The sequence below is a fragment of the Salmo salar genome, chromosome ssa09 (genome assembly GCF_905237065.1).
Source record: "Salmo salar chromosome ssa09, Ssal_v3.1, whole genome shotgun sequence".
Classification (NCBI taxonomy): domain Eukaryota; kingdom Metazoa; phylum Chordata; class Actinopteri; order Salmoniformes; family Salmonidae; genus Salmo; species Salmo salar.
The window spans coordinates 47,901,062-47,927,143 of NC_059450.1; the positions used below are offsets into that span (position 1 = coordinate 47,901,062).

The window sequence follows — 26,082 nt, forward strand, 5'->3', positions numbered from 1 at the left end:
AGATAGCCAGGGGCTCCAACACTCAGACATCATTTACAGATAGCCAGGGGCTCACTCCATCACTCAGACATCATTTACAGATAGCCATGGGCACACTCCAACACTCAGACATCATTTACAGATAGCCAGGGGCTCCAACACTCAGACATCATTTACAGATAGCCAGGGGCTCCAACACTCAGACAGAATTTACAGATAGCCAGGGGCTCCAACACTCAGACATCATTTACAGAGAGCCAGGGGCTCCAACACTCAGACATCATTTACAGATAGCCAGGGGCTCCAAAACACAGACATCATTTACAGATAGCCAGGGGCTCCAAAACACAGACATCATTTACAGATAGCCAGGGGCACACTCCAACACTCAGACATCATTTACAGATAGCCAGGGGCACACTCCAACACTCAGACATCATTTACAGATAGCCAGGGGCACACTCCAACACTCAGACATCATTTACAGATAGCCAGTGGCACACTCCATCCCTAAGACATCATTTACAGATAGCCAGGGGAACACTCCATCACTCAGACATCATTTACAGATAGCCAGGGGAACACTCCATCACTCAGACATCATTTACAGATAGCCAGGGCTACACTCCATCACTCAGACATCATTTACAGATAGACAGGGGCACATCCATCACTCAGACATCATTAACAGATAGCCAGGGGAACACTCCATCACTCAGACATCATTTACAGATAGCCAGGGGCACACTCCATCACTCAGACATCATTTACAGATAGCCAGGGGAATACTCCATCACTCAGACATCATTTACAGATAGCCAGGGGCACACTCCATCACTCAGACATCATTTACAGATAGCCAGGGGCTCACTCCAACACTCAGACATCATTTACAGAGAGCCAGGGGCTCCAACACTCAGACATCATTTACAGATAGCCAGGGGCTCACTCCAACACTCAGACATCATTTACAGATAGCCAGGGGCTCACTCCATTACTCAGACATCATTTACAGTTAGCCAGGTGCACATTCCAACACTCAGACAGAATTTACAGATAGTCAAGGGCACATTCCAACACTCAGACATCATTTACAGTTAGCCAGGGGCTCCAACACTCAGACATCATTTACAGATAGCCAGGGGCACAGTCCAACACTCAGACATCATTTACAGATAGCCAGGGGCACACTCCAACACTCAGACATCATTTACAGATAGCCAGGGGCACACTCCAACACTGAGACAGCATTTACAGATAGCCAGGGGCTCCAACACTCAGACATAATTTACAGATAGCCAGGGGTTCACTCCAACACTCAGACATCATTTACAGATAGCCAGGGGCTCCAACACTCAGACATCATTTACAGATAGCAAGGGGCTCACTCCAACACTCAGACATCATTTACAGAGAGCCAGGGTCTCCAACACTCAGACATCATTTACAGATAGCCAGGGGCTCCAACACTCAGACATCATTTACAGATAGCCAGGGGCTCACTCCATCACTCAGACATCATTTACAGATAGCCATGGGCACACTCCAACACTCAGACATCATTTACAGATAGCCAGGGGCTCCAACACTCAGACATCATTTACAGATAGCCAGGGGCTCCAACACTCAGACAGAATTTACAGATAGCCAGGGGCTCCAACACTCAGACATCATTTACAGAGAGCCAGGGGCTCCAACACTCAGACATCATTTACAGATAGCCAGGGGCACACTCCAACACTCAGACATCATTTACAGATAGCCAGGGGCACACTCCAACACTCAGACATCATTTACAGATAGCCAGGGGCTCCAACACTCAGACATCATTTACAGATAGTCAGGGGCTCCAACACTCAGACAGAATTTACAGATAGCCAGGGGCTCCAACACTCAGACAGAATTTACAGATAGCCAGGGGCTCCAACACTCAGATATCATTTACAGATAGCCAGGGGCTCACTCCATCACTCAGACATCATTTACAGATAGCCAGGGGCACACTCCAACACTCAGACATCATTTATAGATAGCCAGGGGCACACTCCAACACTCAGACATCATTTACAGATAGCCAGGGTCACACTCCAACACTCAGACATCATTTACAGATAGCCAGTGGCACACTCCATCCCTCAGACATCATTTACAGATAGCCAGGGGAACACTCCATCACTCAGACATCATTTACAGATAGCCAGGGGAACACTCCATCACTCAGACATCATTTACAGATAGCCAGGGGCACACTCCATCACTCAGACATCATTTACAGATAGCCAGGGGCACATCCATCACTCAGACATCATTAACAGATAGCCAGGGGAACACTCCATCACTCAGACATCATTTACAGATAGCCAGGGGCACACTCCATCACTCAGACATCATTTCCAGATAGCCATGGGCTCACTCCATCACTCAGACATCATTTACAGATAGCCAGGGGCACACTCCAACACTCAGACATAATTTACAGATAGCCAGGGGCTCCAACACTCAGACATCATTAACTGTTAGCCAGGGGCACACTCCAAGACTCAGACAGAATTTACAGATAGCCAGGGGCACACTCCAACACTCAGACATCATTTACAGATAGCCAGGGGCTCCAACACTCAGACAGAATTTACAGATAGCCAGGGGCTTCAACACTCAGACATCATTTACAGATAGCCAGGGGCTCCAAAACCCAGACATCATTTACAGAGAGCCAGGGGCTCCAACACTCAGACATCATTTACAGATAGCCAGGGGCACACTCCAACACTCAGACATCATTTACAGATAGCCATTGGCTCCAACACTCAGACATCATTTACAGATAGCCAGGGGCTCCAAAACACAGACATCATTTACAGATAGCCAGGGGCACACTCCAACACTATGACATCATTTACAGATAGCCAGGGGCACACTCCAACACTCAGACATCATTTACAGATAGCCAGGGGCACACTCCAACACTCAGACATCATTTACAGATAGCCAGTGGCACACTCCATCCCTAAGACATCATTTACAGATAGCCAGGGGAACACTCCATCACTCAGACATCATTTACAGATAGCCAGGGGAACACTCCATCACTCAGACATCATTTACAGATAGCCAGGGGCACACTCCATCACTCAGACATCATTTACAGATAGACAGGGGCACATCCATCACTCAGACATCATTAACAGATAGCCAGGGGAACACTCCATCACTCAGACATCATTTACAGATAGCCAGGGGCACACTCCATCACTCAGACATCATTTACAGATAGCCAGGGGAATACTCCATCACTCAGACATCATTTACAGATAGCCAGGGGCACACTCCATCACTCAGACATCATTTACAGATAGCCAGGGGCTCACTCCAACACTCAGACATCATTTACAGATAGCCAGGGGCTCCAACACTCAGACATCATTTACAGATAGCCATGGGCTCACTCCATCACTCAGACATCATTTACAGATAGCCAGGGGCACACTCCAACACTCAGACATAATTTACACATAGCCAGGGGCTCCAACACTCAGACATCATTAACAGTTAGCCAGGGGCACACTCCAACACTCAGACAGAATTTACAGATAGCCAGGGGCACACTCCAAAACTCAGACATCATTTACAGATAGCCAGGGGCTCCAACAATCAGACAGAATTTACAGATAGCCAGCGGCTCCAACACTCAGACATAATTTACAGATAGCCAGGGGCTCCAACACTCAGACATCATTTACATATAGCCAGGGTCACACTCCAACAATCAGACATCATTTACAGATAGCCAGGGGCTCCAACACTGAGACATCATTTACAGATAGTCAGGGGCACACTCCATCACTCAGACATCATTTACAGATAGCCAGGGGCACACTCCAACATTCAGACATCATTTACATATAGCCAGGGGCTCCAACACTCAGACAGAATTTACAGATAGCCAGGGGCTCCAACACTCAGACATCATTTACAGATAGCCAGGGGCTCACTCCATCCCTCAGATATCATTTACAGATAGCCAGGGGCACACTCCAACATTCAGACATCATTTACAGATAGCCAGGGGCTCCAACATTCAGATATCATTTACCAGCCTATCAAACCCAGCCTAAAACCCCAAACAGCAAGCAATGCATGTGAAAGAAGCACGGTGGCTAGGAAAAACTCCCTAGGAAAAACTCCCTAGAAAGGCCAAAAACCTAGGAAGAAACCTAGAGAGGAACCAGGCTATGAGGGGTGGCCAGTCCTCTTCTGGCTGTGCCGGGTGGATATTATAACAGAACATGGTCAAGATGTTAAAATGTTCATAAATGACCGCATGGTCAAATAATAATAATCATAGTAGTAGGTCAGGGTTCCATAGCCGCAGGCAGAACAGTTGAACAGTTGAAACTGGAGCAGCAGCACTGCCAGGTGGACTGGGGACAGCAAGGAGTCATCATGCCAGGTAGTCCTGAGGCATGGTCCTAGGGCTCAGGTCCTCCGAGAGAAAGAAAGAAAGAGAGAGAATTAGAGAGAGCATATTTAAATTCACACAGGACACCGGATAAGACAAGAGAAATACTCCAGATGTAACAGACTGACCCTAGCCCCCCGACACATAAACTACTGCAGCATAAAATACTGGAGGCTGAGACAGGAGGGATCAGGAGACACTGTGGCCCCATCAGATGAAACCCCCGGACAGGGCCAAACAGGCAGGATATAACCCCACCCACTTTGCCAAAGCACAGCCCCCACACCACTAGAGGGATGTCTCCAACCACCAACTTACCATCCTAAGACAAGGCCGAGTATAGCCCACAAAGATCTCCGCCACGGCACAACCCAAGGGGGGGGCGCCAACCCAGACAGGAAGACCACGTCAGTGACTCAGCCCACTCAAGTGACGCACCCCTCCCATGGACGGCATGGAAGAACACCAGTACGCCAGTGACTCAGCCCCTGTAATAGGGTTAGAGGCAGAGAATACCAGTGGAGAGAGGGGAACCGGCAAGGCAGAGACAGCAAGGGCGGTTCGTTGCTCCAGCCTTTCCGTTCACCTTCACACTCCTGGGCCAAACTATACTTAATCATAGGACCTACTGAAGAGATAAGTCTTCAGTAAAGACTTAAAGGTTGAGACTGAGTCTGCGTCTCTCACATGGGTAGGCAGACCATTCCATAAAAATGGAGCTCTATAGGAGAAAGCCCTACCTCCAGCCATTTGCTTAGAAATTCTAGGGACAATTAGGAGGCCTGCGTCTTGTGACCGTAGCGTACGTGTAGGTATGTACGGCAGGACCAAATCGGAAAGATAGGTAGGAGCAAGCCCATGTAATGCTTTGTGGGTTAGCAGTAAAACCTTGAAATCAGCCCTTGCCTTAACAGGAAGCCAGTGTAGGGAGGCTAGCACTGGAGTAATATGATCAAATTTTTTGGTTCTAGTCAGGATTCTAGCAGCCATATTTAGCACTAACTGAAGTTTATTTAGTGCTTTATCCGGGTAGCCGGAAAGTAGAGCATTGCAGTAGTCCAGCCTAGAAGTAACAAAAGCATGGATTAATTTTTCTGCGTAATTTTTGGACAGAAAGTTTCTGATTTTTGCAATGTTACGTAGATGGAAAAAAGCTGTCCTTGAAACAGTCTTGATATGTTCTTCAAAAGAGAGATCAGGGTCCAGAGTAACGCCGAGGTCCTTCACAGTTTTATTTGAGACGACTGTACAACCATCCAGATTAATTGTCAGATTCAACAGAAGATCTCTTTGTTTCTTGGGACCTAGAACAAGCATCTTTGTTTTGTCCGAGTTTAAAAGTTAGCAGCCATCCACTTCTTTATGTCTGAAACACAGGCTTCTAGCGAGGGTAATTTTGGGGCTTCACCATGTTTCATTGAAATGTACAGCTGTGTGTCATCCGCATAGCAGTGAAATTTAATATTATGTTTTCGAATGACATCCCCAAGAGGTAAAATATATAGTGAAAACAATAGTGGTCCTAAAACGGAACCTTGAGGAACACCGAAATTTACAATTGATTTGTCAGAGGACAAACCATTCAGAGAGACAAACTGATATCTTTCCGACAGATAAGTTCTAAACCAGGCCAGAACTTGTCCATGTAGACCAATTTGGGTTTCCAATCTCTCCAAAAGAATGTGGTGATCGATGGTATCAAAAGCGGCACTAAGATCTAGGAGCACGAGGACAGATGCAGAGCCTCGGTCTGACGTCATTAAAAGGTCATTAACCACCTTCACAAGTGCAGTCTCAGTGCTATGATGGGGTCTAAAACCAGACTGAATCGTTTCGTATATATTGTTTGTCTTCAGGAAGGCAGTGAGTTGCTGTGCAACAGCTTTTTCAAAAATTATTGAGCGGAATGGAAGATTCCATATAGGCCGATAGTTTTTTATAATTTCTGGGTCAAGATTCGGCTTTTTCAAGAGAGGCTTTATTAGTGCCACTTTTAGTGAGCTTGGTACACATCCGGTGGATAGAGTTTATTATGTTCAACATAGGAGGGCCAAGCACAGGAAGCAGCTCTTTCAGTAGTTTAGTTGGAATAGGGTCCAGTATGCAGCTTGAGGGTTTGGAGGCCATGATTATTTTCATCATTGTGTCAAGAGATATAGTACTAAAACACTTTAGTATCTCCCTTGATCCTAGGTCCTGGCAGAGTTGTGTAGACTCGGGACAATGGAGCTTTGGAGGAAAACCCAGATTTAAAGAGGAGTCCGTAATTTGCTTTCTAATCATCATGATCTTTTCCTCAAAGAAGTTCATAAATTTATTACTGCTGAAGTGAAAGCCATCCTCCATTTGCGAATGCTGCTTTTTAGTTAGCTTTTCGACAGTATCAAAAATAAATTTCGGATTGTTCTTATTTTCCTCAATTAAGTTGGAAAAATAGGATGACCGAGCAGCAGTGAGGGCTCTTCGATACTGCACGGTACTGTCTTTCCAAGCTAGTCGGAAGACTTCCAGTTTGGTGTGGCGCCATTTCCGTTCCAATTTTCTGGAAGCTTGCTTCAGAGCTCGTGTATTTTCTGTATACCAGGGAGCTAGTTTCTTATGACAGTTGTTTTTAATTTTTAGGGGTGCAACTGCATTTAGGGTATTGCACAAGGTTAAATTGAGTTCCTCGGTTAGGTGGTTAACTGATTTTTGTCCTCTGACGTCCTTGGGTAGGCAGAGGGAGTCTGGAAGGGCATCAAGGAATCTTTGGGTTGTCTGAGAATTTATAGCACGACTTTTAATGCTCCTTGGTTGGGGTCTGAGCAGATTATTTGTTGCAATTGCAAACGCAATAAAATGGTGGTCCGATAATCCAGGATTATGAGGAAAAACATTAAGATCCACAACATTTATTCCATGGGACAAAACTAGGTCCAGAGTATGACTGTGGCAGTGAGTAGGTCCAGAGACATGTTGGACAAAACCCACTGAGTCGATGATGGCTCCGAAAGCCTTTTGGAGTGGGTCTGTGGACTTTTCCATGTGAATGTTAAAGTCACCAAAAATTAGAATATTATCTGCTATGACTACAAGATCCGATAGGAATTCAGGGAACTCAGTGAGGAACACTGCATATGGCCCAGGAGGCCTGTAAACAGTAGCTATAAAAAGTGAGTGAGTAGGCTGCATAGATTTCATGACTAGAAGCTCAAAAGACAAAAACGTCATTGTTTTTTTTTTTGTAAATTGAAATTTGCTATCGTAAATGTTAGCAACACCTCCGCCTTTGCCGGATGCACGGGGGTATGGTCACTAGTGTAACCAGGGGGTGAGGCCTCATTTAACACAGTAAATTCATCAGGCTTAAGCCATGTTTCAGTCAGGCCAATCACATCAAGATTATGATCAGTGATTAGTTCATTGACTATAACTGCCTTGGAAGTGAGGGATCTAACATTAAGTAACCCAATTTTGAGATGTGAGGTATCACAATCTCTTTCAATAATGGCAGGAATGGAGGAGGTCTTTATCCTAGTGAGATTGCTAAAGCGAACACCGCCATTTTTAATTTTGCCCAACCTAGATCGAGGCACAGACACGGTCTCAATGGGGAAAGCTGAGCTGACTACGCTGACTGTGCTAGTGGCAGACTCCACTAAGCTGGCAGGCTGGCTAACAGCCTGCTGCCTGGCCTGCACCCTATTTCATTGTGGAGCTAGAGGAGTTAGAGCCCTGTCTATGTTCGTAGATAAGATGAGAGCACCCCTCCAGCTAGGATGGAGTCCGTCACTCCTCAACAGGCCAGGCTTGGTCCTGTTTGTGGGTGAGTCCCAGAAAGAGGGCCAATTATCTACAAATTCTATCTTTTGGAAGGGGCAGAACACAGTTTTCAACCAGAGATTGAGTTGTGCATGCATCACTCCCCCTAACTGGGAGGGGGCCAGAGACAATTAATCGATGCCGACACATCTTTCTAGCTGATTTACACGCTGAAGCTATGTTGCGCTTGGTGACCTCTGACTGTTTCATCCTAACATCGTTGGTGCCGACGTGGATAACAATATCTCTATACTCTCTACACTAGCCAGTTTTAGCTTTAGCCAGCACCGTCTTTAGATAAGCCTTAACGTCGGTAGCCCTGCCCCCTGGTAAACAGTGGATGATCGCTGGATGATTAGTTTTAAGTCTAATACTGCGGGTAATGGAGTCACCAATGACTAGGGTTTTCAATTTGTCAGAGCTAATGGTGGGAGCCTTCGGCGTCTCAGAACCCACAACGGGAGGAGTAGAGACCAGAGAAGTCTCGGCCTCCGACTCCGACTCGCTTAATGGGGAGAACCGGTTGAAAGTTTCTGTCTGCTGAATAAGCGACACCGGTTGAGCATTCCTACAGCGTTTCCCTCCAGAAGCCATGAGAAAGATGTCCGGCTGCGGGGACCGTGCGAGGGGGTTTATACTAACGTTACTATCTGTACTTACTGGTGGCACAGACGCTGTTTCATCCTTTCCTACACTGAAATTACCCTTGCCTAACGATTGCGTCTGAAGCTGGGCTTGCAGCACAGCTATCCTTGCCGTAAGGCGATCGTTCTCCTGTATATTATAAGTACAACGACTGCAATTAGAAGGCATCATGTTAATGTTACTTAGCTTCGGCTGTTTGAAGTCCTGACGAACCATGTCCAGATAAAACCTCGGGGGTAAAAAAGAGTCATGAATATTAATGTAATTGGGTTGCTGGGCAATTATGGACATTAAGCTAGCTAGCTATCTTGCTAAGTTAGCTAGCTAACGTTAGTTAAAACTAATGAAAATGGGTTGACGTTAGTAAGTTAATAGACTATGGTTAAACGTTTCCTTGTGTTGTGTGTCTTTTATTGCAGGCATCGTTTTGTTTGTGCCAACAACGTTAGATACTGCACATAGGTAATGTTTCTAACATAGCATTAGGTACGTTCATGTTTGTAAATTAATAACTAGCCCCCATAAGATATAGCTACAGCTAGGTAGGTGTCTTTAGTGTTGTTGTGTTGTTGTGTTGTGTATCATTAATATTTTACATAGCTAGCTAGCTAGCTAGCTAGATAATGCTAGCTACTGAACATATCGCGATTAGCGGACACTATCGTTAGCTAGTAGTTAGCCAGCGAACTAGTTAGTTGTCTGTGACCTAATGTTAGCTCAGCGTGACAGGTCATGTAATCACTTCTAAACCCATCACTCAGCGTGACAGGTCCCGTTATCTCTTCTAAACCCATCACTCAGCGTGCCAGGTCCAGTTATCTCTTCAGAACCCATCAATCACCCTGACAGGTCCCGTAATCACTTCTCAACCCATCACTCAGCGTAACTGGTCCCCTTATTTCTGCTGAACCCATCACTCAGCGTAACTGGTCCTGTTATCACTTCTAAACCCATCAGTCAGCGTGACAGGTCCCGTTATCTCTTCTAAACCCATCAGTCACTCTGACAGGTCCTGTTATCTCTTCTAAACCCATCACTCAGTGTGACAGGTCCCGTAATCACTTCTGAACCCATCACTCAGCGTAACTGGTCCTGTAATCACTTCTAAAGCCAGTGTGTAGTCTGGTTATGTTTGTTCCTGTTACAGTCATATGGTTCACCACAAACAAGTCATACAACAATTTTGATGGGATTTTAAATCGCCGATTTCCCTGGCCATCCTCACGCACTGTTGCACCTACAACACTAATCTAGTGGGCACCTTTAGTGTTCCGGCCAATCAAGGCATTTGATTGGTTTGACGTGTTGCAAGGCGTCACTGATTTCCACTGAAAATAGAATTCCATTCCCCAACCCCAAGAACCCCCCAATGCACCAACAACCAAGAGAATGAACTAAAGATAGAAAAAGGAAAAGACAGAAGAAAACAGCAAACAACAATGCAAAAAACAAAAAAACAATTAACATTTAAAGCAAAGGACGTGAAGGACAACTAAAATCACAACAGCAATGCCAACTATATATGTTTGTGTGCATGTCTGGCACTATTACATGTATGTGTGTTCTTGTATGCGTTTATTTGAATGAGAGTGTGTGTATATGCATGTGTACTAACACCTGCACGGCATCAGCCTTGTAAAAACACTGCCACTTAGTGTCATTCAAGTGTACTTTTTATTATGTTTTATTTTGACTTAAGAAAAAAACTTTTATCTTTGACCATAATTCTATCTCCCGCACAGCAACTCTACTCCCAATTCTACTCCAATTCCACATCCTAACCCTCAGCTTCCCTCAGCCCATCCCATCTTTCTCTGCTGGCCACCCACTTCGGGTTTCTACGCAACACATATCTTTCAACTATGCTGTTATGTTTAACGTACAATTTCAATCTATCTAATCGAATAGAATCCACAGATTGCGAGTTGAAGATAAATACTTTTACTAAGAGTATTAGTATATTAGTAATTGACTGACCCGGTCTCTCCAGATCTCCTAACAGTACTATTTCTAGGGTCAATTTTAGATCAATGCTATGCATTTTCAGCCATTCCTGAACCTGAGACCAGAAACAGGCTACCTGAGGGCAATACCAAAATAAATGGTCTGTTGATTCTGTATCCTCACAACAAAATCTGCAGAGCTTTGATAATTTTATGCCCCAAATATTCAACATTTTGTTGGTGGCATGAATTCTATGTAATAATTTTAGCTGAAAAGCATGAAGTCTTGAATCTTGTGTTGTTTTAATATCAACTCATACACCCTGTACCATGGAATCGGTACATAAAAAAATCTCTTCCCAACTGTTTTGCAATCTGTATGGCACAGTTGTCAACATCCTGGTCCTCAATGAAACTGGTATACTTTCCTATTTATTCTATTTTTATTCCTCTGCCAGTTTTGATCCTTTATATTGGGCAGACAGACCAGTTCCCTACCTCCTCCCGCTGCCACCTTCCTCCTCCATTTTTGGGGTAATGCTGTAATCAATTGGTTGAACAGACCTTGCTGTACAATTCTGATAACTCCATGAAGGACATAACTCTACCATTCCAATTCACAATATCATTTAAGAACAAAATACCCTTTTCAAACATCTTTCTCATAAATACAAAGATTTTATCAACCAGCACATTTGAGTTCAGCCATAATATTTGGTGTAATATTTGTTCTATCTTTTCAGGGGGATAAAATTGAAATTATAGCCTGCTTGTTTGAAAAAGAGAGATACTTTGAAAAAAGTATCGTTTTCAATTAATCGAATATGAGACATGGCAATCTGCACAAAGGCAAAAAGGCCATTTTTAAACAATGGATGAGCTTTTCTTAGTAATCTACTTGAGAACCATTTAGGTTCATCCCAATTCATATTCATTATATAGACAGGTACGTTTTATTTTGTCTGTGTAAGGCGTGTATATGGGAGGCGAAGTCAAGTGCAAGAGAGCAGAGTATAATAAACAGGCGCACTTTAATACCGGTTAACAAATGACAGCACATTTTTAAATGTATTTTACCTTTATTTAACTAGGCAAGTCAGTTAAGAACAAAAACGTATTTTCAATGACGGCCTAGGAACAGTGGGTTAACTGCCTTGTACAGGGGCAGAACGACAGATTTGTACCTTGTCAGCTCGGGGATTCAAACTTGCAACCTTTCGGTTACCAGTCCAACGCTCTAACCAATAGGCTACCCTGCTGCCACATACTAGTGCCAAAAACACGGTCTAAAACAAAAGCAGCGCTTGACAAATATCCACGTAACAAATAAACAATCACTCACAAACACAACATGGGGAACAGAGGGTTAAATAATAAACAAGTAATTGGTTGAGTGAAGCCAGGTGTGATAAGACAAAGACAGAACAAATGGAAAATGAAAAGTGGATCGGCGGTGGCTAGAAAGCCGGTGATGGCGACTGCCGAACGCCGCCCGAACAAGGAGAGGGATCGACTTCGGCGGAAGTCGTGACAGTCTGGTTTAGCGTCCCAGATAAAGCGAAATATTTTTTGCTCATATGAATTAAAAAAACGAATCATCAGGAGTAGGCAGCGACATTAGTAAGTGAGTAAACTAAGATATGACTAAAGAGTTATTCAGAGTAAATAGACAGGTATTTACCTGTCCATGGTTGCAGGATCTATTTTTACAAGTTTTATATTGAAATTCATTGTGGAGAGCTTATTTATATATTTTGTGATATGAATACCAAGTATGTGTTCTTCACCATCAGCCCATTTTATAGGTAAACTGCAGGGTAATGTAAAAGTTGTATTTTTTAAAGATCCAATAACTAATATTGTACACTTATTATAATTTGGTTTTAGTCCAGAGAGAACAGAAAAGTTATCTAGATCTTCAATGAGACATTGCAGGGATCTAGCTTGTTGACTAAATATAAAACTTGAGTCATCGGCATACATGGACACCTTTGTTTTTAAGCCTTGGATTTCTAATCCTCTATTGTTGTTATTGGATCTGATTTTAATAACTAGCATTTCGATGGCTATAACGAATAGATATGGTGACAGCGGACACCCTTGTTTAACTCCTCTTGACAATTCAAAACTCTCTGAGAAGTAGCCGTTATTTACTATTTTACACCTGGGGTTGCTATACATTATTTTTACCCATTTTATAATTGAATTACCGAAATTGAAAAAATCCAGGCATTTATAAATAAAATCCAGTCTTACTTTATCAAATGCCTTTTCAAAATCCTCAATTGTGATTCAGAGAGTGGTAATTCAGACAGTGATGATTCAGACAGTGGTGATTCAGACAGTGGTGATTCATACATTGGTGAATCCGACCGTGGTGATTCAGAGAGTTGTGATTCAGAGAGTGGTGATTCAGACAGTGGTGATCAGACAGTGGCCCAGGTCCATTTGTAAACCAACCCAACACCTCCGTGGTCATGCCGTTACCTGACTAACACTGACTATGACTACATCTACTGGGACAGGCATTTCCAGGGAGAGGACCTTAAACTACTAGTCAGGTTCCCAGCTGGATCACTGAGCTATGAGGCAGAGTTCCCAGCTGGATCACTGAGCTATGAGGCAGAGTTCCCAGCTGGATCACTGAGCTATGAGGCAGAGTTCCCAGCTGGATCATTGAGCAATGAGGCAGAGTTCCCAGCTGGATCACTGAGCTATGAGGCAGAGTTCCCAGCTGGATCACTGAGCAATGAGGCAGAGTTCCCAGCTGGATCACTGAGCTATGAGGCAGAGTTCCCAGCTGGATCACTGAGCTATGAGGCAGAGTTCCCAGCTGGATCACTGAGCTATGAGGCAGAGTTCCCAGCTGGATCTCTGAGCTATGAGACAGAATTCCCAGCTGGATCACTGAGCAATGAGACAGAGTTCCCAGCTGGATCACTGAGCTATGAGGCAGAGTTCCCAGCTGGATCACTGAGCTATGAGGCAGAGTTCCCAGCTGGATCACTGAGCTATGAGGCAGAGTTCCCAGCTGGATCACTGAGCTATGAGGCAGAGTTCCCAGCTGGATCACTGAGCTAAGAGGCAGAGTTCCCAGCTGGATCACTGAGCAATGAGACAGAGTTCCCAGCTGGATCACTGAGCTATGAGGCAGAGTTCCCAGCTGGATCACTGAGCTATGAGGCAGAGTTCCCAGCTGGATCACTGAGCTATGAGGCAGAGTTCCCAGCTGGATCACTGAGCTATGAGGCAGAGTTCCCAGCTGGATCACTGAGCTATGAGACAGAGTTTAAGTCTGGATTCAAAGTGTGGAGCCCAGGATCTCTGTAGCAGTGTATCTGTGTGCTGCCAGTACACCAGTGAAGCAGGGATGCTCAACTCTGTGACAAAATCATATTTTGGGAGGCTGCCAAGTAAGCACTGTCTGGCACCTGATTGACCTGGCCCTCTATGTGAAGATACGGTAGGCATAGCCTGGCAGGATGTCTATGCGACAGGGGGAGTACCAGCCTGGCAGGATGTCTATCCGACAGGGGGAGTACCAGCCTGGCAGGATGTCTATCCGACAGGGGGAGTACCAGCCTGGCAGGATGTCTATCCGACAGGGAGAGGCACGGCCTGGCAGGATGTCTATCCGACAGGGGGCGTACCAGCCTGGCAGGATGTCTATCCGACAGGGGGCGTACCAGCCTGGCAGGATGTCTATCCGACAGGGGGAGTACCAGCCTGGCAGGAAGTCTATCCGACAGGGGGAGAACCAGCCTGGCAGGATGTCTATCCGACAGTGGGAGTACCAGCCTGGCAGGAAGTCTATCCGACAGGGGGAGTACCAGCCTGGCAGGAAGTCTGTCCGACAGGGGGAGTACCAGCCTGGCAGGAAGTCTATCCGACAGGGGGAGTACCAGCCTGGCAGGATGTGTATCCGACAGGGGGAGTACCAGCCTGGCAGGATGTGTATCCGACAGGGGGAGTACCAGCCCAGACATTATAACACTTATCAAGAGGATGTGGTGATGAATACAACTCTCTCTCTCTACACTGCTGTAGAAGGCAGCTGGTACTTTCAGTTCTGTGTAGAAGGATGTCTCCGACAACATATGGACTAGGCTTGTTCTTCATCTTATTTCCATCTGAGGTTCCCTCAATCTAAATATGAATACATTTAATAGCTAACTGTATCTTACTGTATCTCTCTTAATATGCTTCTATGCAAATCTCATCTGTAAAAATGTCAAAATGAATGACAGATGTATTGAGTTGTTAATTAATTCAGACTGGCTACGGCGTATCAAGATGGGCAAACAGTACTATTGCCGCTTTTTTCTCATTTTTCAAGCGGTCTTCACGGAGTATGCGAGCACACTGGGTGCCAGCTGAACTGAAGCATGCTGATGCCGTTAGTGACCTTGGGGGAGGGGCTTCAGTGACCTTGGGGGAGGGGCTTCAGTGACCGAGGGGAAGGGTTTCAGTGACCCTGGGGGAGGGGCCTCAGTGACCCGTGGGAAGGGTTTCAGTGACCCTGGGGGAGGGCTTCAGTGACCTTGGGGGAGGTGCTTCAGTAACCCTGGGGGCGGGGCTTCAGTGACCCTGGGGGAGGGGCATCAGTGACGATGGGGGAGGGGCCTCAGTGACCCTGGAGGAGGGGCCTCAGTGACCCTGGGGGAGGGGCCTCAGTGAGAGCCGTACTGTGTGTACAATGAGGTTGAATGTCATTCACAGAGACGATGAGTGACATGATGCATCCTATAGTCCTCCTGAGTTGGCTGTTTCTCCTGTCCCCAGGTGAGTGTCTGAGGTTAGCTTAGTAGCTGGGATTCATGGAGTAATTAGAGTTGTACCAACTCTTAATAGACACAGTGATGGCTTGTCTCTCTTCTTCCTCCTCTCTTCCTCTCCCCTGCCCTCCTCTCCTCTCTTCTCTACAGGTCAGTGTGGAGCAGCAGCCCCCGTAGTGCTTCAGCCCAGACAGCTCCTCACCCTTCCTGGTAACACCACCACCTTCGGTCCAGTCACTCTGCAGTGCTCCCTGGGTCCAGGCTTCAGCATGTCCAGCTACACCATGATGTGGTACCGACAGGTCAGAGAAGTCACCAGGGCATTACACCATGATGTGGTACCAACAGGTCAGAGAAGTCACCAGGGCATTACACCATGATGTGGTACCGACAGGTCAGAGAAGTCACCAGGGCATTACACCATGATGTGGTACTGACAGATCAGAGAAGTCACCAGGGCATTACACCATGATGTGGTACTGACAGGTCAGAGAAGTCACCAGGGCATTACACCATGATGTGGTACTGACAGGTCAGAGAAGTCACCAGGGCATTACACCATGATGTGGTACTGACAGGTCAGAGAAGTCACCAGGGCATTACACCATGATGTGGTACTGACAGGTCAGAGAAGTCACCAGGGCATTACACCATGATGTGGTACTGACAGATCAGAGAATTAATTACTGGAACTACACACTACTGTTTTACCATGTAGCGGTGTAGCTAACTACTGGAACTACACACTACTGTTTTACCATGTAGCGGTGTAGCTAACTACACACTACTGTTTTACCAGGTAGCGGTGTAGCTAACTACTGGAACTACACACTACTGTTTTACCATGTAGCAGTGTAGCTAACTACTGGAACTACACACAACTGTTTTACCATGTAGCGGTGTGGCTAACTACTGGAACAACACACTACTGTTTTACCATGTAGCGGTGTAGCTAGCTACTGGAAATACACACTGACGGGCCGGCCAAGCCACGGGTGCTGGGCAAGCCAGCTGGGAGAAAACTCCCAACGAACCGCTAGAGGCGTGGGGGCCTGGCGAGCCGGCTGAGGCATAGGAGCCTGACGATCTGGCTGAGGTGTGAACGCCTGTCGATCCCGCTGTGGTGTGGGAGCCTGATGATCCGGTTGAGGCCCGACGTGGGATGGGCGCCTTCTGAGCCAAACAGGGCACGAACCTCTCGAGCGTGTCAGCCCGACGTGCTGGTTTAGGCACCACCAGTTCTATCGGTGTCGGCCCCCAGACCCGACGTCACCACCAACCGGAACGCCAGCACTCCCCCCGATGTTTCGTATGATGGCTGCAGAATTCTGTAAGGACCGATGCCGGACATGAGAAGCAGGTACGGGGGAGTCAACATTAATCAGGAAACAGACAAAGACCAAGACAAGAACAGCGTCAGCACATGGGTACAAAATGTGCTGCGGTAGGGAACAAAGGGGGGGACAGACAGACAGACAGACAGACAGACAGACAGACAGACAGACAGACAGACAGACAGATAGATAGATAGATAGATAGATAGATAGATAGATAGATAGATAGATAGATAGATAGATAGATAGATAGATAGATAGATAGATAGATAGATAGATAGATAGATAGATAGATAGATAGATAGATAGATAGATAGATAGATAGATAGATAGATAGATAGATAGATAGATAGATGTGGTAATGACAGAGGTGATTGAGTCCAGGTGAGTCCAATAATCGCTGATGCGCGTGACGGGGGGGAAGGCAGGTGTGCGTACTGATGGTGACAGGAGTGTGTAATGCTGGGGAGCCTGGCGCCTTCGAGCACCAGGGAGGGAGAGCGGGAGCGGGTGTGACACTCTGTGGTTCAGGTGTCTCTCTTGACAACTTGGTGGAATGCCTTGAAGGTCATTTCAAAACGAGCCCTAAGTCCAGAAGAAGACGGAGAGCCCCAACATGAGAACATTGTTCTTCTTTATTGCTTGTTTTTTGGTCATCTTTTACAATTGAAAAAACCTCTACAATTAAAATAAAAGGTTATAAATGGAGGACTAAGACCAAAATACCAAGAAATTAGAGATGTCACCACACCAATTACACCTCCACTACCTCTCCTCTCCTCTCCTCTCCTCTCCTCTCCTCTCCTCTCCTCTCCTCTCCTCTCCTCTCCTCTCCTCTCCTCTCCTCTCCTCTCCTCTCCTCTCCTCTCCTCTGCCCCTTCTCTCTGGTGTGGTTTCTTCCCCCCTCCCCCTCTCCCCCCTCCCCCCTCCTCCTGTAGCTTCTAGGGGTTGTTGTAAGGAAGTGTATCTGTTCTGAGTCATCGTGCTGTACTGGAAGCACAGTAATACACAGCCCCGTCTCCAACCTCCAGGTTCTTGATCTCCAGAGTGGATCTGGTCAGCTCCGGCCTGCTCATGGTGTAATGTACATCCTTCTCAAAGGGAGGTTCTATTTCCCACACGCCTTGACCCAGAGAATATGTTAACATCTTCATGTTGTTGTCTCTCTGTCGGTACCAGAACATGTAGTAGTAGCTGCTGTCGTCGTGGTAACACTGTAGAGTGACTGACACATCTCCTTCTCTACACACAGACAGGACAGGAGACTGTTTAACTGTTACACCGCCACAGAAATCTGTGAAGATAAAAAGACATAAAACATTAAAACATCTATTAAGTAGTATCAACCTGAAAGTGATACAAAATTAAAATAATTGCTGTAATTTCAACGGTTGCAGGAACAATGATCAAGTTGACTTTGAACACACAGAATATCAGTTTCAACACTGCTGATTTGTGTAGTTTGTCATGTGTGTAAGTAGAGGACAGTTCTTACTGGCAGTGAGGAGGAGAGCCAGAGTCACACACAACAGCTTCATCCTGACAGACATCAGAGGACTGAGAGAAAGAGAGACAGTCTGAACGTCTCCTCAGTTCACTCTCCTTTCTGTCTGTCTCTCTCTCTCTCTCTCTCTCTCTCTGTCTCTCTGTCTCTCTCTCTCTCTCGCTCTGTCTCTCTCTGTCTCTCTGTCTCTCTCTGTCTCTCTCTCTCTCCCTCTCTCTCTCCTTCTTCTTCAGACCTCTCCCTTGTTCATCAGACCAGGAAATGACGTCACCTTCTAGCTGTCTCCTTCTTCCTCAGACTGCTCACCTGGGGTGCGTTAAGTATGACAGAACGATGTGCAACGTTGAATTCAACGACAACGGTACTGTACTGAACGACCGGTTGAAAAATGTTGTGATAATGGTGGCCAAGAGGGTTAGGGTTGTTGTGTGATTGTATGGTGTGATTGTATGGTGTGAATGTATGGTGTGATTGTAAGGTGTGATTGTAAGGTGTGATTGTATGGTGTGAAGGTATGGTGTGAAGGTATGGTGTGAAGGTATGGTGTGATTGTATGGTGTGAATGTATGGTGTGAAGGTATGGTGTGATTGTAATGTGTGACTGTATGGTGTGACTGTATGGTGTGACTGTATGGTGTGACTGTATGGTGTGATTGTATGGTGGGATTGTATGGTGTGAATGTATGGTGTGATTGTATGGTGTGATTGTATGGTGTGATTGTATGGTGTGATTGTATGGTGTGACTGTATGGTGTGACTGTATGGTGTGACTGTATGGTGTGACTGTATGGTGTAATTGTAAGGTGTGATTGAAAGGTGTGATTGTAATGTGTGAATGTATGGTGTGATTGTATGGTGTGACTGTGTGGTGTGATTGTAAGGTGTGATTGTAATGTGTGATTGTATGGTGTGACTGTATGGTGTGACTGTATGGTGTGACTGTATGGTGTGAAGGTATGGTGTGAAGGTATAGTGTGATTGTATGGTGTGATTGTAAGGTGTGATTGTAATGTGTGAATGTATGGTGTGATTATATGGTGTGACTGTATGGTGTGACTGTATGGTGTGATTGTATGGTGTGATTGTATGGTGTACTGCAATTTTAAAAGATCACACCCATATTAATCAGGCCACACCCACCAAAACGGGAGCAAGCGTACCTCAAGGGCAGTTGAAGAACGGTGCGTTTTGGCGAAATGTGTCATTCAGTATAAACCGTCACGCAATGTAGAAAACATTGAGGCAAACTAAACGCACCCTTGTTCATCGGAGCAGGAACAGGAAGTGACGTCATATCCTTCTGCCACCAAAACAGCTTCATAGACGTGTGATGCGACGCGACGGAGCGGGTAAGTGTAGGGAAGATGGCGGAAACTCTTGTTCTGTTGGAAACTGCTGTCGGGGTGAAGATGCGTGTACAGAGAGTGAGAACGGGCTTGTCGTGAAAAATAAACGAAACGAGAAGTAATGTTGTGATCAATGTTACCTGGGGGATCCGTTTGAAGGAGAAGCATCATCAATGTTACCTGGGGGACCCGTTGAGTCTCTCCATTCTCATGTAAAGCTAGTCTCTATGAGATACCCTGTAGGAGCTCTATGAGATACCCTGTAGGAGCTCTATGAGATACCCTGTAGGAGCTCTATGAGATACCCTGTAGGAGCTCTATGAGATACCCTGTAGGAGCTCTATGAGATACCCTGTAAGAGCTCTATGAGATACCCTGTAAGAGCTCTATGAGATACCCTGTAAGAGCTTTACGAGATACCCTGTAAGAGCTTTACAATGAATAAAGAATGCTGTCTGGGAGATCTGAATAAGGAATGTTATCTGGGAGGTCTGCTTGAGGTCTCAAAGGAGGTGAAGCATGGGAAAAGTGGAATCAATCATAGTTACCAGGAGTCGGCTCGTTCTGGTCCTGAGAAGTGGAGCCGCAGTGACCAGAAGTCAGCTCGTTCTGGTTCTGAGAAGTGGAGTCACAGTGACCAGGAGTCAGCTCGTTCTGGTTCTGAGAAGTGGAGTCACAGTGACCAGGAGTCAGCTCGTTCTGGTTCTGAGAAGTGGAGTCACAGTGACCAGGAGTCAGCTCGTTCTGGTTCTGAGAAGTGGAGTCACAGTGACCAGGAGTCAGCTCATTCTGGTTCTGAGAAGTGGAGTCACAGTGACCAGGAGTCAGCTCGTTCTGGTTTTGAGAAGTGGAGTCACAGTGACCAGAAGTCAGCTCGTTCTGGTTCTGAGAAGTGGAGCCACAGTGACCAGGAGTCAGCTCGTTCTGGTTCTGAGAAGTGGAGCCACAGTGACCAGGAGTCAGCTCGTTCTGGTTCTGAGAAGTGGAGTCACAGTGACCAGGAGTCAGCTCGTTCTGGTTCTGAGAAGTGGAGTCACAGTGACCAGAAGTCAGCTCGTTCTGGTTCTGAGAAGTGGAGTCACAGTGACCAGGAGTCAGCTCGTTCTGGTTCTGAGAAGTGGAGTCACAGTGACCAGAAGTCAGCTCATTCTGGTTCTGAGAAGTGGAGTCACAGTGACCAGAAGTCAGTTCGTTCTGGTTCTGAGAAGTGGAGTCATAGTAACCAGGAGTCAGCTCGTTCTGCTGAATTGTATTGTTGAAGAAGAGATGAAAATTGCACTAGGACTCACCCGAATCGGCAAATTTTGAAGTAACATGCTAAGTAGAAGATATGGTAATGAGGGACCCACAGCCCGTTGAGAATGATGTGGCAGAAGATATGGTAATGGGGGACCCACAGCCCATTGAGAATGATGTAGTAGAAGATATGGTAATGGGGGACCCACAGCCCATTGAGAATGTTGGCAGTCGTGAGAACCAGAGGCGAAGTGAGTGAAACATTTGGATTTTGTGGCATTCATTGCCGGTTATTAACCTCTATGGGCTATGTGGGACGCAAGCGTCCCACCCCTGGTACACCCTATCAACAACAGGTGAAATATCAAGAGTGCCAAATTTGAAAACAATTAAATGTCATAATTCAAATTTCTCAAACATACAACTATCTTACACCCTTTGAAAGATAAACATCTCCTTAATCTAACCACGTTGTCCGATTTCAAAAAGGCTTTACGGCGAAAGCATAAAGTTAGATTATGTTAGGACAGTACATTGAAAATAGCTGTGTGTAATGTTTTGTCAATGCAAAGACACGCGTCACCAAAAGCAGAAAACCAGCTAAAATTATGCACTAACCTTTGACAATCTCCATCAGATGACACTCCTAGGACATTATGTTAGACAATACATGCATTTTTTGTTCTATCAAGTTCATATTTATATCCAAAAACAGCGTTTTACTATGGCGTTGATGTTGAGGAAATCTTTTCCCTCCAATACCGGCAGTCAAATCAGCACAACAAATTAAATAATTACTATTCGAAAACATTGGTAAAATATTATATTGTCATTCAAAGAATTATAGATTTACATCTCTTGAATGCAACCGGATTGCCAGATTTAAAAATAACCTTACTGGGAAATCACACTTTGCAATAATCTGAGCACTGCGCCCAGAAAAATACGCTTTGCGATACAGACTAACCGCCATGTTGGAGAGATCTAAAATCGAAAATACTATGTAAATAATCCATTACCTTTGATTCTCTTCATCAGATGTCACTTCCATGAATCCCAGGTCCATAACAAATGTAGTTTTGTTCGAAAAAGCTCATAATTTACGTCCAAAAAGCTCTGTGTTGTTAGCACATGATCTAAGCCCGCCAGACTTGTCTTCATGAAAGAGGGGAGAAAAAATATTTACGTTCGTTCAAACATGTCAAACGTTGTATAGCATAAATCATTAGGGCCTTTTTCAACCAGAACATGAATAATATTCAAGGCGGACGATTGCATTCTCTTTTAAAACGTATTGGAACGAGAGTACCCAACGAACTCGCGCGCCAGAGTCTTATCGGCCACCACCGTTCCAAGGCTCTTGTTCGTTCAGTTCTCATAGTAGAAGACTCAAACCACTTTGTAAAGACTGGTGACATCTAGTGGAAGCCATATGAAGTGCTCAACGATTAATAAGCCCCTGTGTGTTTCAATGGCATAGGCTTAAAGGTAATTCAACACATCAGGTATCCACTTCCTGTCAGAATTTGTTTCAGGGTTTTGACTGCCATATGAGTTCTGTTATACTTACAGACACCATTCAAACAGTTTTAGAAAATTCAGAGTGTTTTCTATCCAAACCTGAACAATAATATGCATATCCTAGCTTCTGAGTTGGTGTAGGAGGCAGTTAAAAATGGGCACATATCAAAATTCTCAATACTGCCCCCTATCCCCAACAGGTTTTAACTGTGTCGAAGAAAATCGAAGAAACTGTGACTGTGGCAGAAAATATTCTGGACCTGCAAGAGTTCACAGCGGAAGACCTACAAGGGGTACTGGCATAGGAAGATATCCCACCCTCAGGTTTGGATTTGTTTTTTTTTGGTTTTTTAACAGAAGAAATACGTGAAGTGTGAAAATGTATGCACTCACTACTGTAAGTTGCTCTGGATAACAGCATCTGCTAAATGACTAAAATGTAAAAGGCTGTTTTTGTATGGATTTTTCCCCCAACCCCAACAATGTTCCTCTTTTGTGGGATCTTTTTTTGTTTATATCCTGCACAGTAGGTGGCGGCATGCACCTCTAACGTTTGTTTGCGGACCACCATAATACCATAGAAGAAGAAGAAGATCAGCGGACTGTCTTCTCTGTCTTCCACTGTCTTATCGTATCGTTGTTCCTCAGACCTCTCACCTGTTCACTAGACCAGGAAGTGATGTCAACAGGACACCAGGAAGTGATGCTGTCAAAACAGTCAGTGAACATGTGCCTATTCTACACCTTCTTCTCCTCTCAAATCAATTGGGAAACATATGTTAACATTGTTAAAACAAGTGAAATAGATAATAAACAAAAGTGAAATAAACAATAAAAAATGAACAGTAAACAGTACACTCACAAAAGTTTCAAAGGAATAGAGACATTTCAAATGTCATATTATGGCTATATACAGTGTTGTAACGATGTCTCTTTCTAGCCCCTTTCCTCCTCCCCCCTCTCCCTCTCCTCCTCTCTATCTCCTCTCTCCTCCCCCCTCTACTCTCCTCTACCCCTCTTCCTCTCTTCTCTCTCTCTCTCTCTCTCTCTCTCTCTCTCTCTCTCCTCTCCTCTCCTCTCCTCTCCTCTCCTCTCCTCTCCTCCCTGGCTGGTATAGGTTGTTGTAGAGCAGCAAAGCTAGCTGAGTCAATGTGCTGAGCTGGCAGCGCAGTAATACACAGCAGAGTCTACAGACTTCACATTCTTAATCTGCAGAGAGGACTTTAACTGCTCGTCATGGATCATATTGTAATTTGCCTTGTCAAAGATGGGCTCTATGTCCGTCGCTCTCGTCCCCATAGAATAAGCCACCAGCTCCATGTTTCCGTTGGTGTTCTGTTTGTACCAGAACATTCTATAGAACTCTGCGTCATCGTGTTCACATTCTAGAGTCCCCGATTCTCCCTCTATTGAAAGAAGATTTGCAGGATGTTGAATGAAGTTTACTCCAGATGTTGATTCTGTAGGTAGAAAAACGTCATAATGAATGAAACAGTTATGATTATAGTACTGGTGATGACTGCATGTCTTATATGTTGAATAAAGTTCTTACCGGTGGTCAGGAGAAACAGCACTAACACACAATACAACTTCATATTGACAGTAATGAGAGGCTTGTGAATAAAAATGCAGACTACTCTCTCTCTCTCTCACCCCCGCTCTCTCTTTCTCTCATCCCCGCTCTCTCTCTCCCTCTCTCTTGCTCTCTCTCTCTAACCCCCGCTCTCTCTCTCTCTCACCCCCGCTCTCTCTCTCTCACACCTGCTCTCTCTCTCACCCCCGCTCTTTCTCTCTCTCACCCCCGCTCTTTCTCTCTCTCACCCCTGCTCTCTCTCTCATATTGTAACAGTGCCCTCCATAGGATGAACTATGAACTATAATGTCTGAACTATAATACCCACTTGGCCTACCGTTTACACTACTGCAGTCAGTATGCACCAGTGGAGGCTGCTGAGGGGAGAACGGCTCATAGTAATGTCTGGAACGGAGCAGATGGAATGGCATCAAAACACATGGAAACCATGGAAGCCATGGAAACCATGTCTTTGATGTATTTGATACCGTTCCACCTCTTCTGCTCCAGCCATTACAGCGAGCCCGTTCTTCCCTATTAAGGACCCACCAACCTCCTGTGCGATGCATGAATATATCTATAATGATTTGCAAATGTCTTGGGTTTGACAGATGTTTTTTTTTTATCAATACCAGAAGAGCCACAACCGACAATGTCTTCCTGCTCTGAGCCATCTGTGTGACAGACAGACAGACAGACAGACAGACAGACAGACAGACAGACAGAGACAGATAGACAGAGACAGATAGAGAGAGACTAGGCTGATTCCCAAACGGCACCCTATTCCCTATATAGTGCACTACTTTAGACCAGAGCCCATAGGACCCTGATCAAATGTAGTGCACTATATAGGGAATAGGGTGCCGTTTGGGAATCAGCCACGTCATGTATATTAAACAGAGGAGTGTTGTATTTGTACTGCTCTTCAAGCTGTTATTTCACTGTGACTAGCAGCGCAGTAGTAGACCCCACTGTCCTCCACAACCAGTTCAGAGATCTGCAGTCAATCGAACACATTTAGAAAAAGGCCTTTATGCACGTGCTTGTAAATAAACTCAGCCAAGACCCAAAGAGAAGAGACGTCAAGAGGAACCCGGCTCAGATGCTCTCCATCACCTGCAGGATGAACCTGTTCCCCGATGTGTCCAGGTTCTCTTTGTATCGCCCCTGGGTTTTCTCGTACTCTTTAATGAGGAACTCCACTGGGCCTCCATAGCGGACCTGTTGGTACCAAAGCATGTTATGGTACCACAACTTCTAACCTGCTGGACACCCCACCTCACCTACCAACCTGTTGGCCACCCCACCTACGAATCTGCTGGCCACTCCACCCCACCTCACCTACCAACCTGCTGGCCAACCCACCTCACCCCACCAGACCTACCAACCTGCTGGCCACCCCACCTCACCTACCAACCTGCTGGCCTTTCTAAGGAGTTTTTCCTAGCCACTGTGCTTCTACACCTGCATTGCTTGCTGTTTGGGGTTTTAGGCTGGGTTTCTATATAGCACTTTGAGATATCAGCTGATGTAAGAAGGGCTTTATAAATACATTTGATTTGATTTGATTTATATTACTTTCCAAACATTCAATATCACAAGCACTGTGATACTTATTCTTAATAGACTACAAATTGCCAGAAGAGATCACTCTGGAGTCAGATGTTAACAGAATGTGTAATTAAACACAAAAAGTGAGAGAATCAGGCACACAGAAAGTGTTTAAAGTGAGAATGAGGTAGGTCTGATGAATTCAGCTGGTCTGATGAATTAGGCAGGTCTGATGAATTAGGCAGGTCTGATGAATTAGGCAGGTCTGATGAATTAGGCTGGTCTGATGAATTAGGCAGGTCTGATGAATTAGGCTGGTCTGATGAATTAGGCAGGTCTGATGAATTAGGCTGGTCTGATGAATTAGGCAGGTCTGATGAATTAGGCAGGTCTGATGCAGAATTCTTGCCTATTT

The 26,082-nt window shown here is 45.4% G+C and overlaps 1 gene segment (V, D, J or C); it reads left to right on the plus strand.

Annotated features, from left to right (window-relative positions):
• Nucleotides 1–15,560: 15,560 nt before the first annotated feature.
• Nucleotides 15,561–26,082, plus strand: part of LOC123744629 (T-cell receptor beta-2 chain C region-like) — a 581,570-nt gene continuing 571,048 nt past the window's right edge. The window contains 3 exon segments of the C gene segment in view: nt 15,561–15,609; nt 15,753–15,913; nt 22,676–22,680. Of these exon segments, the coding sequence occupies nt 15,561–15,609; nt 15,753–15,913; nt 22,676–22,680 (215 nt within the window).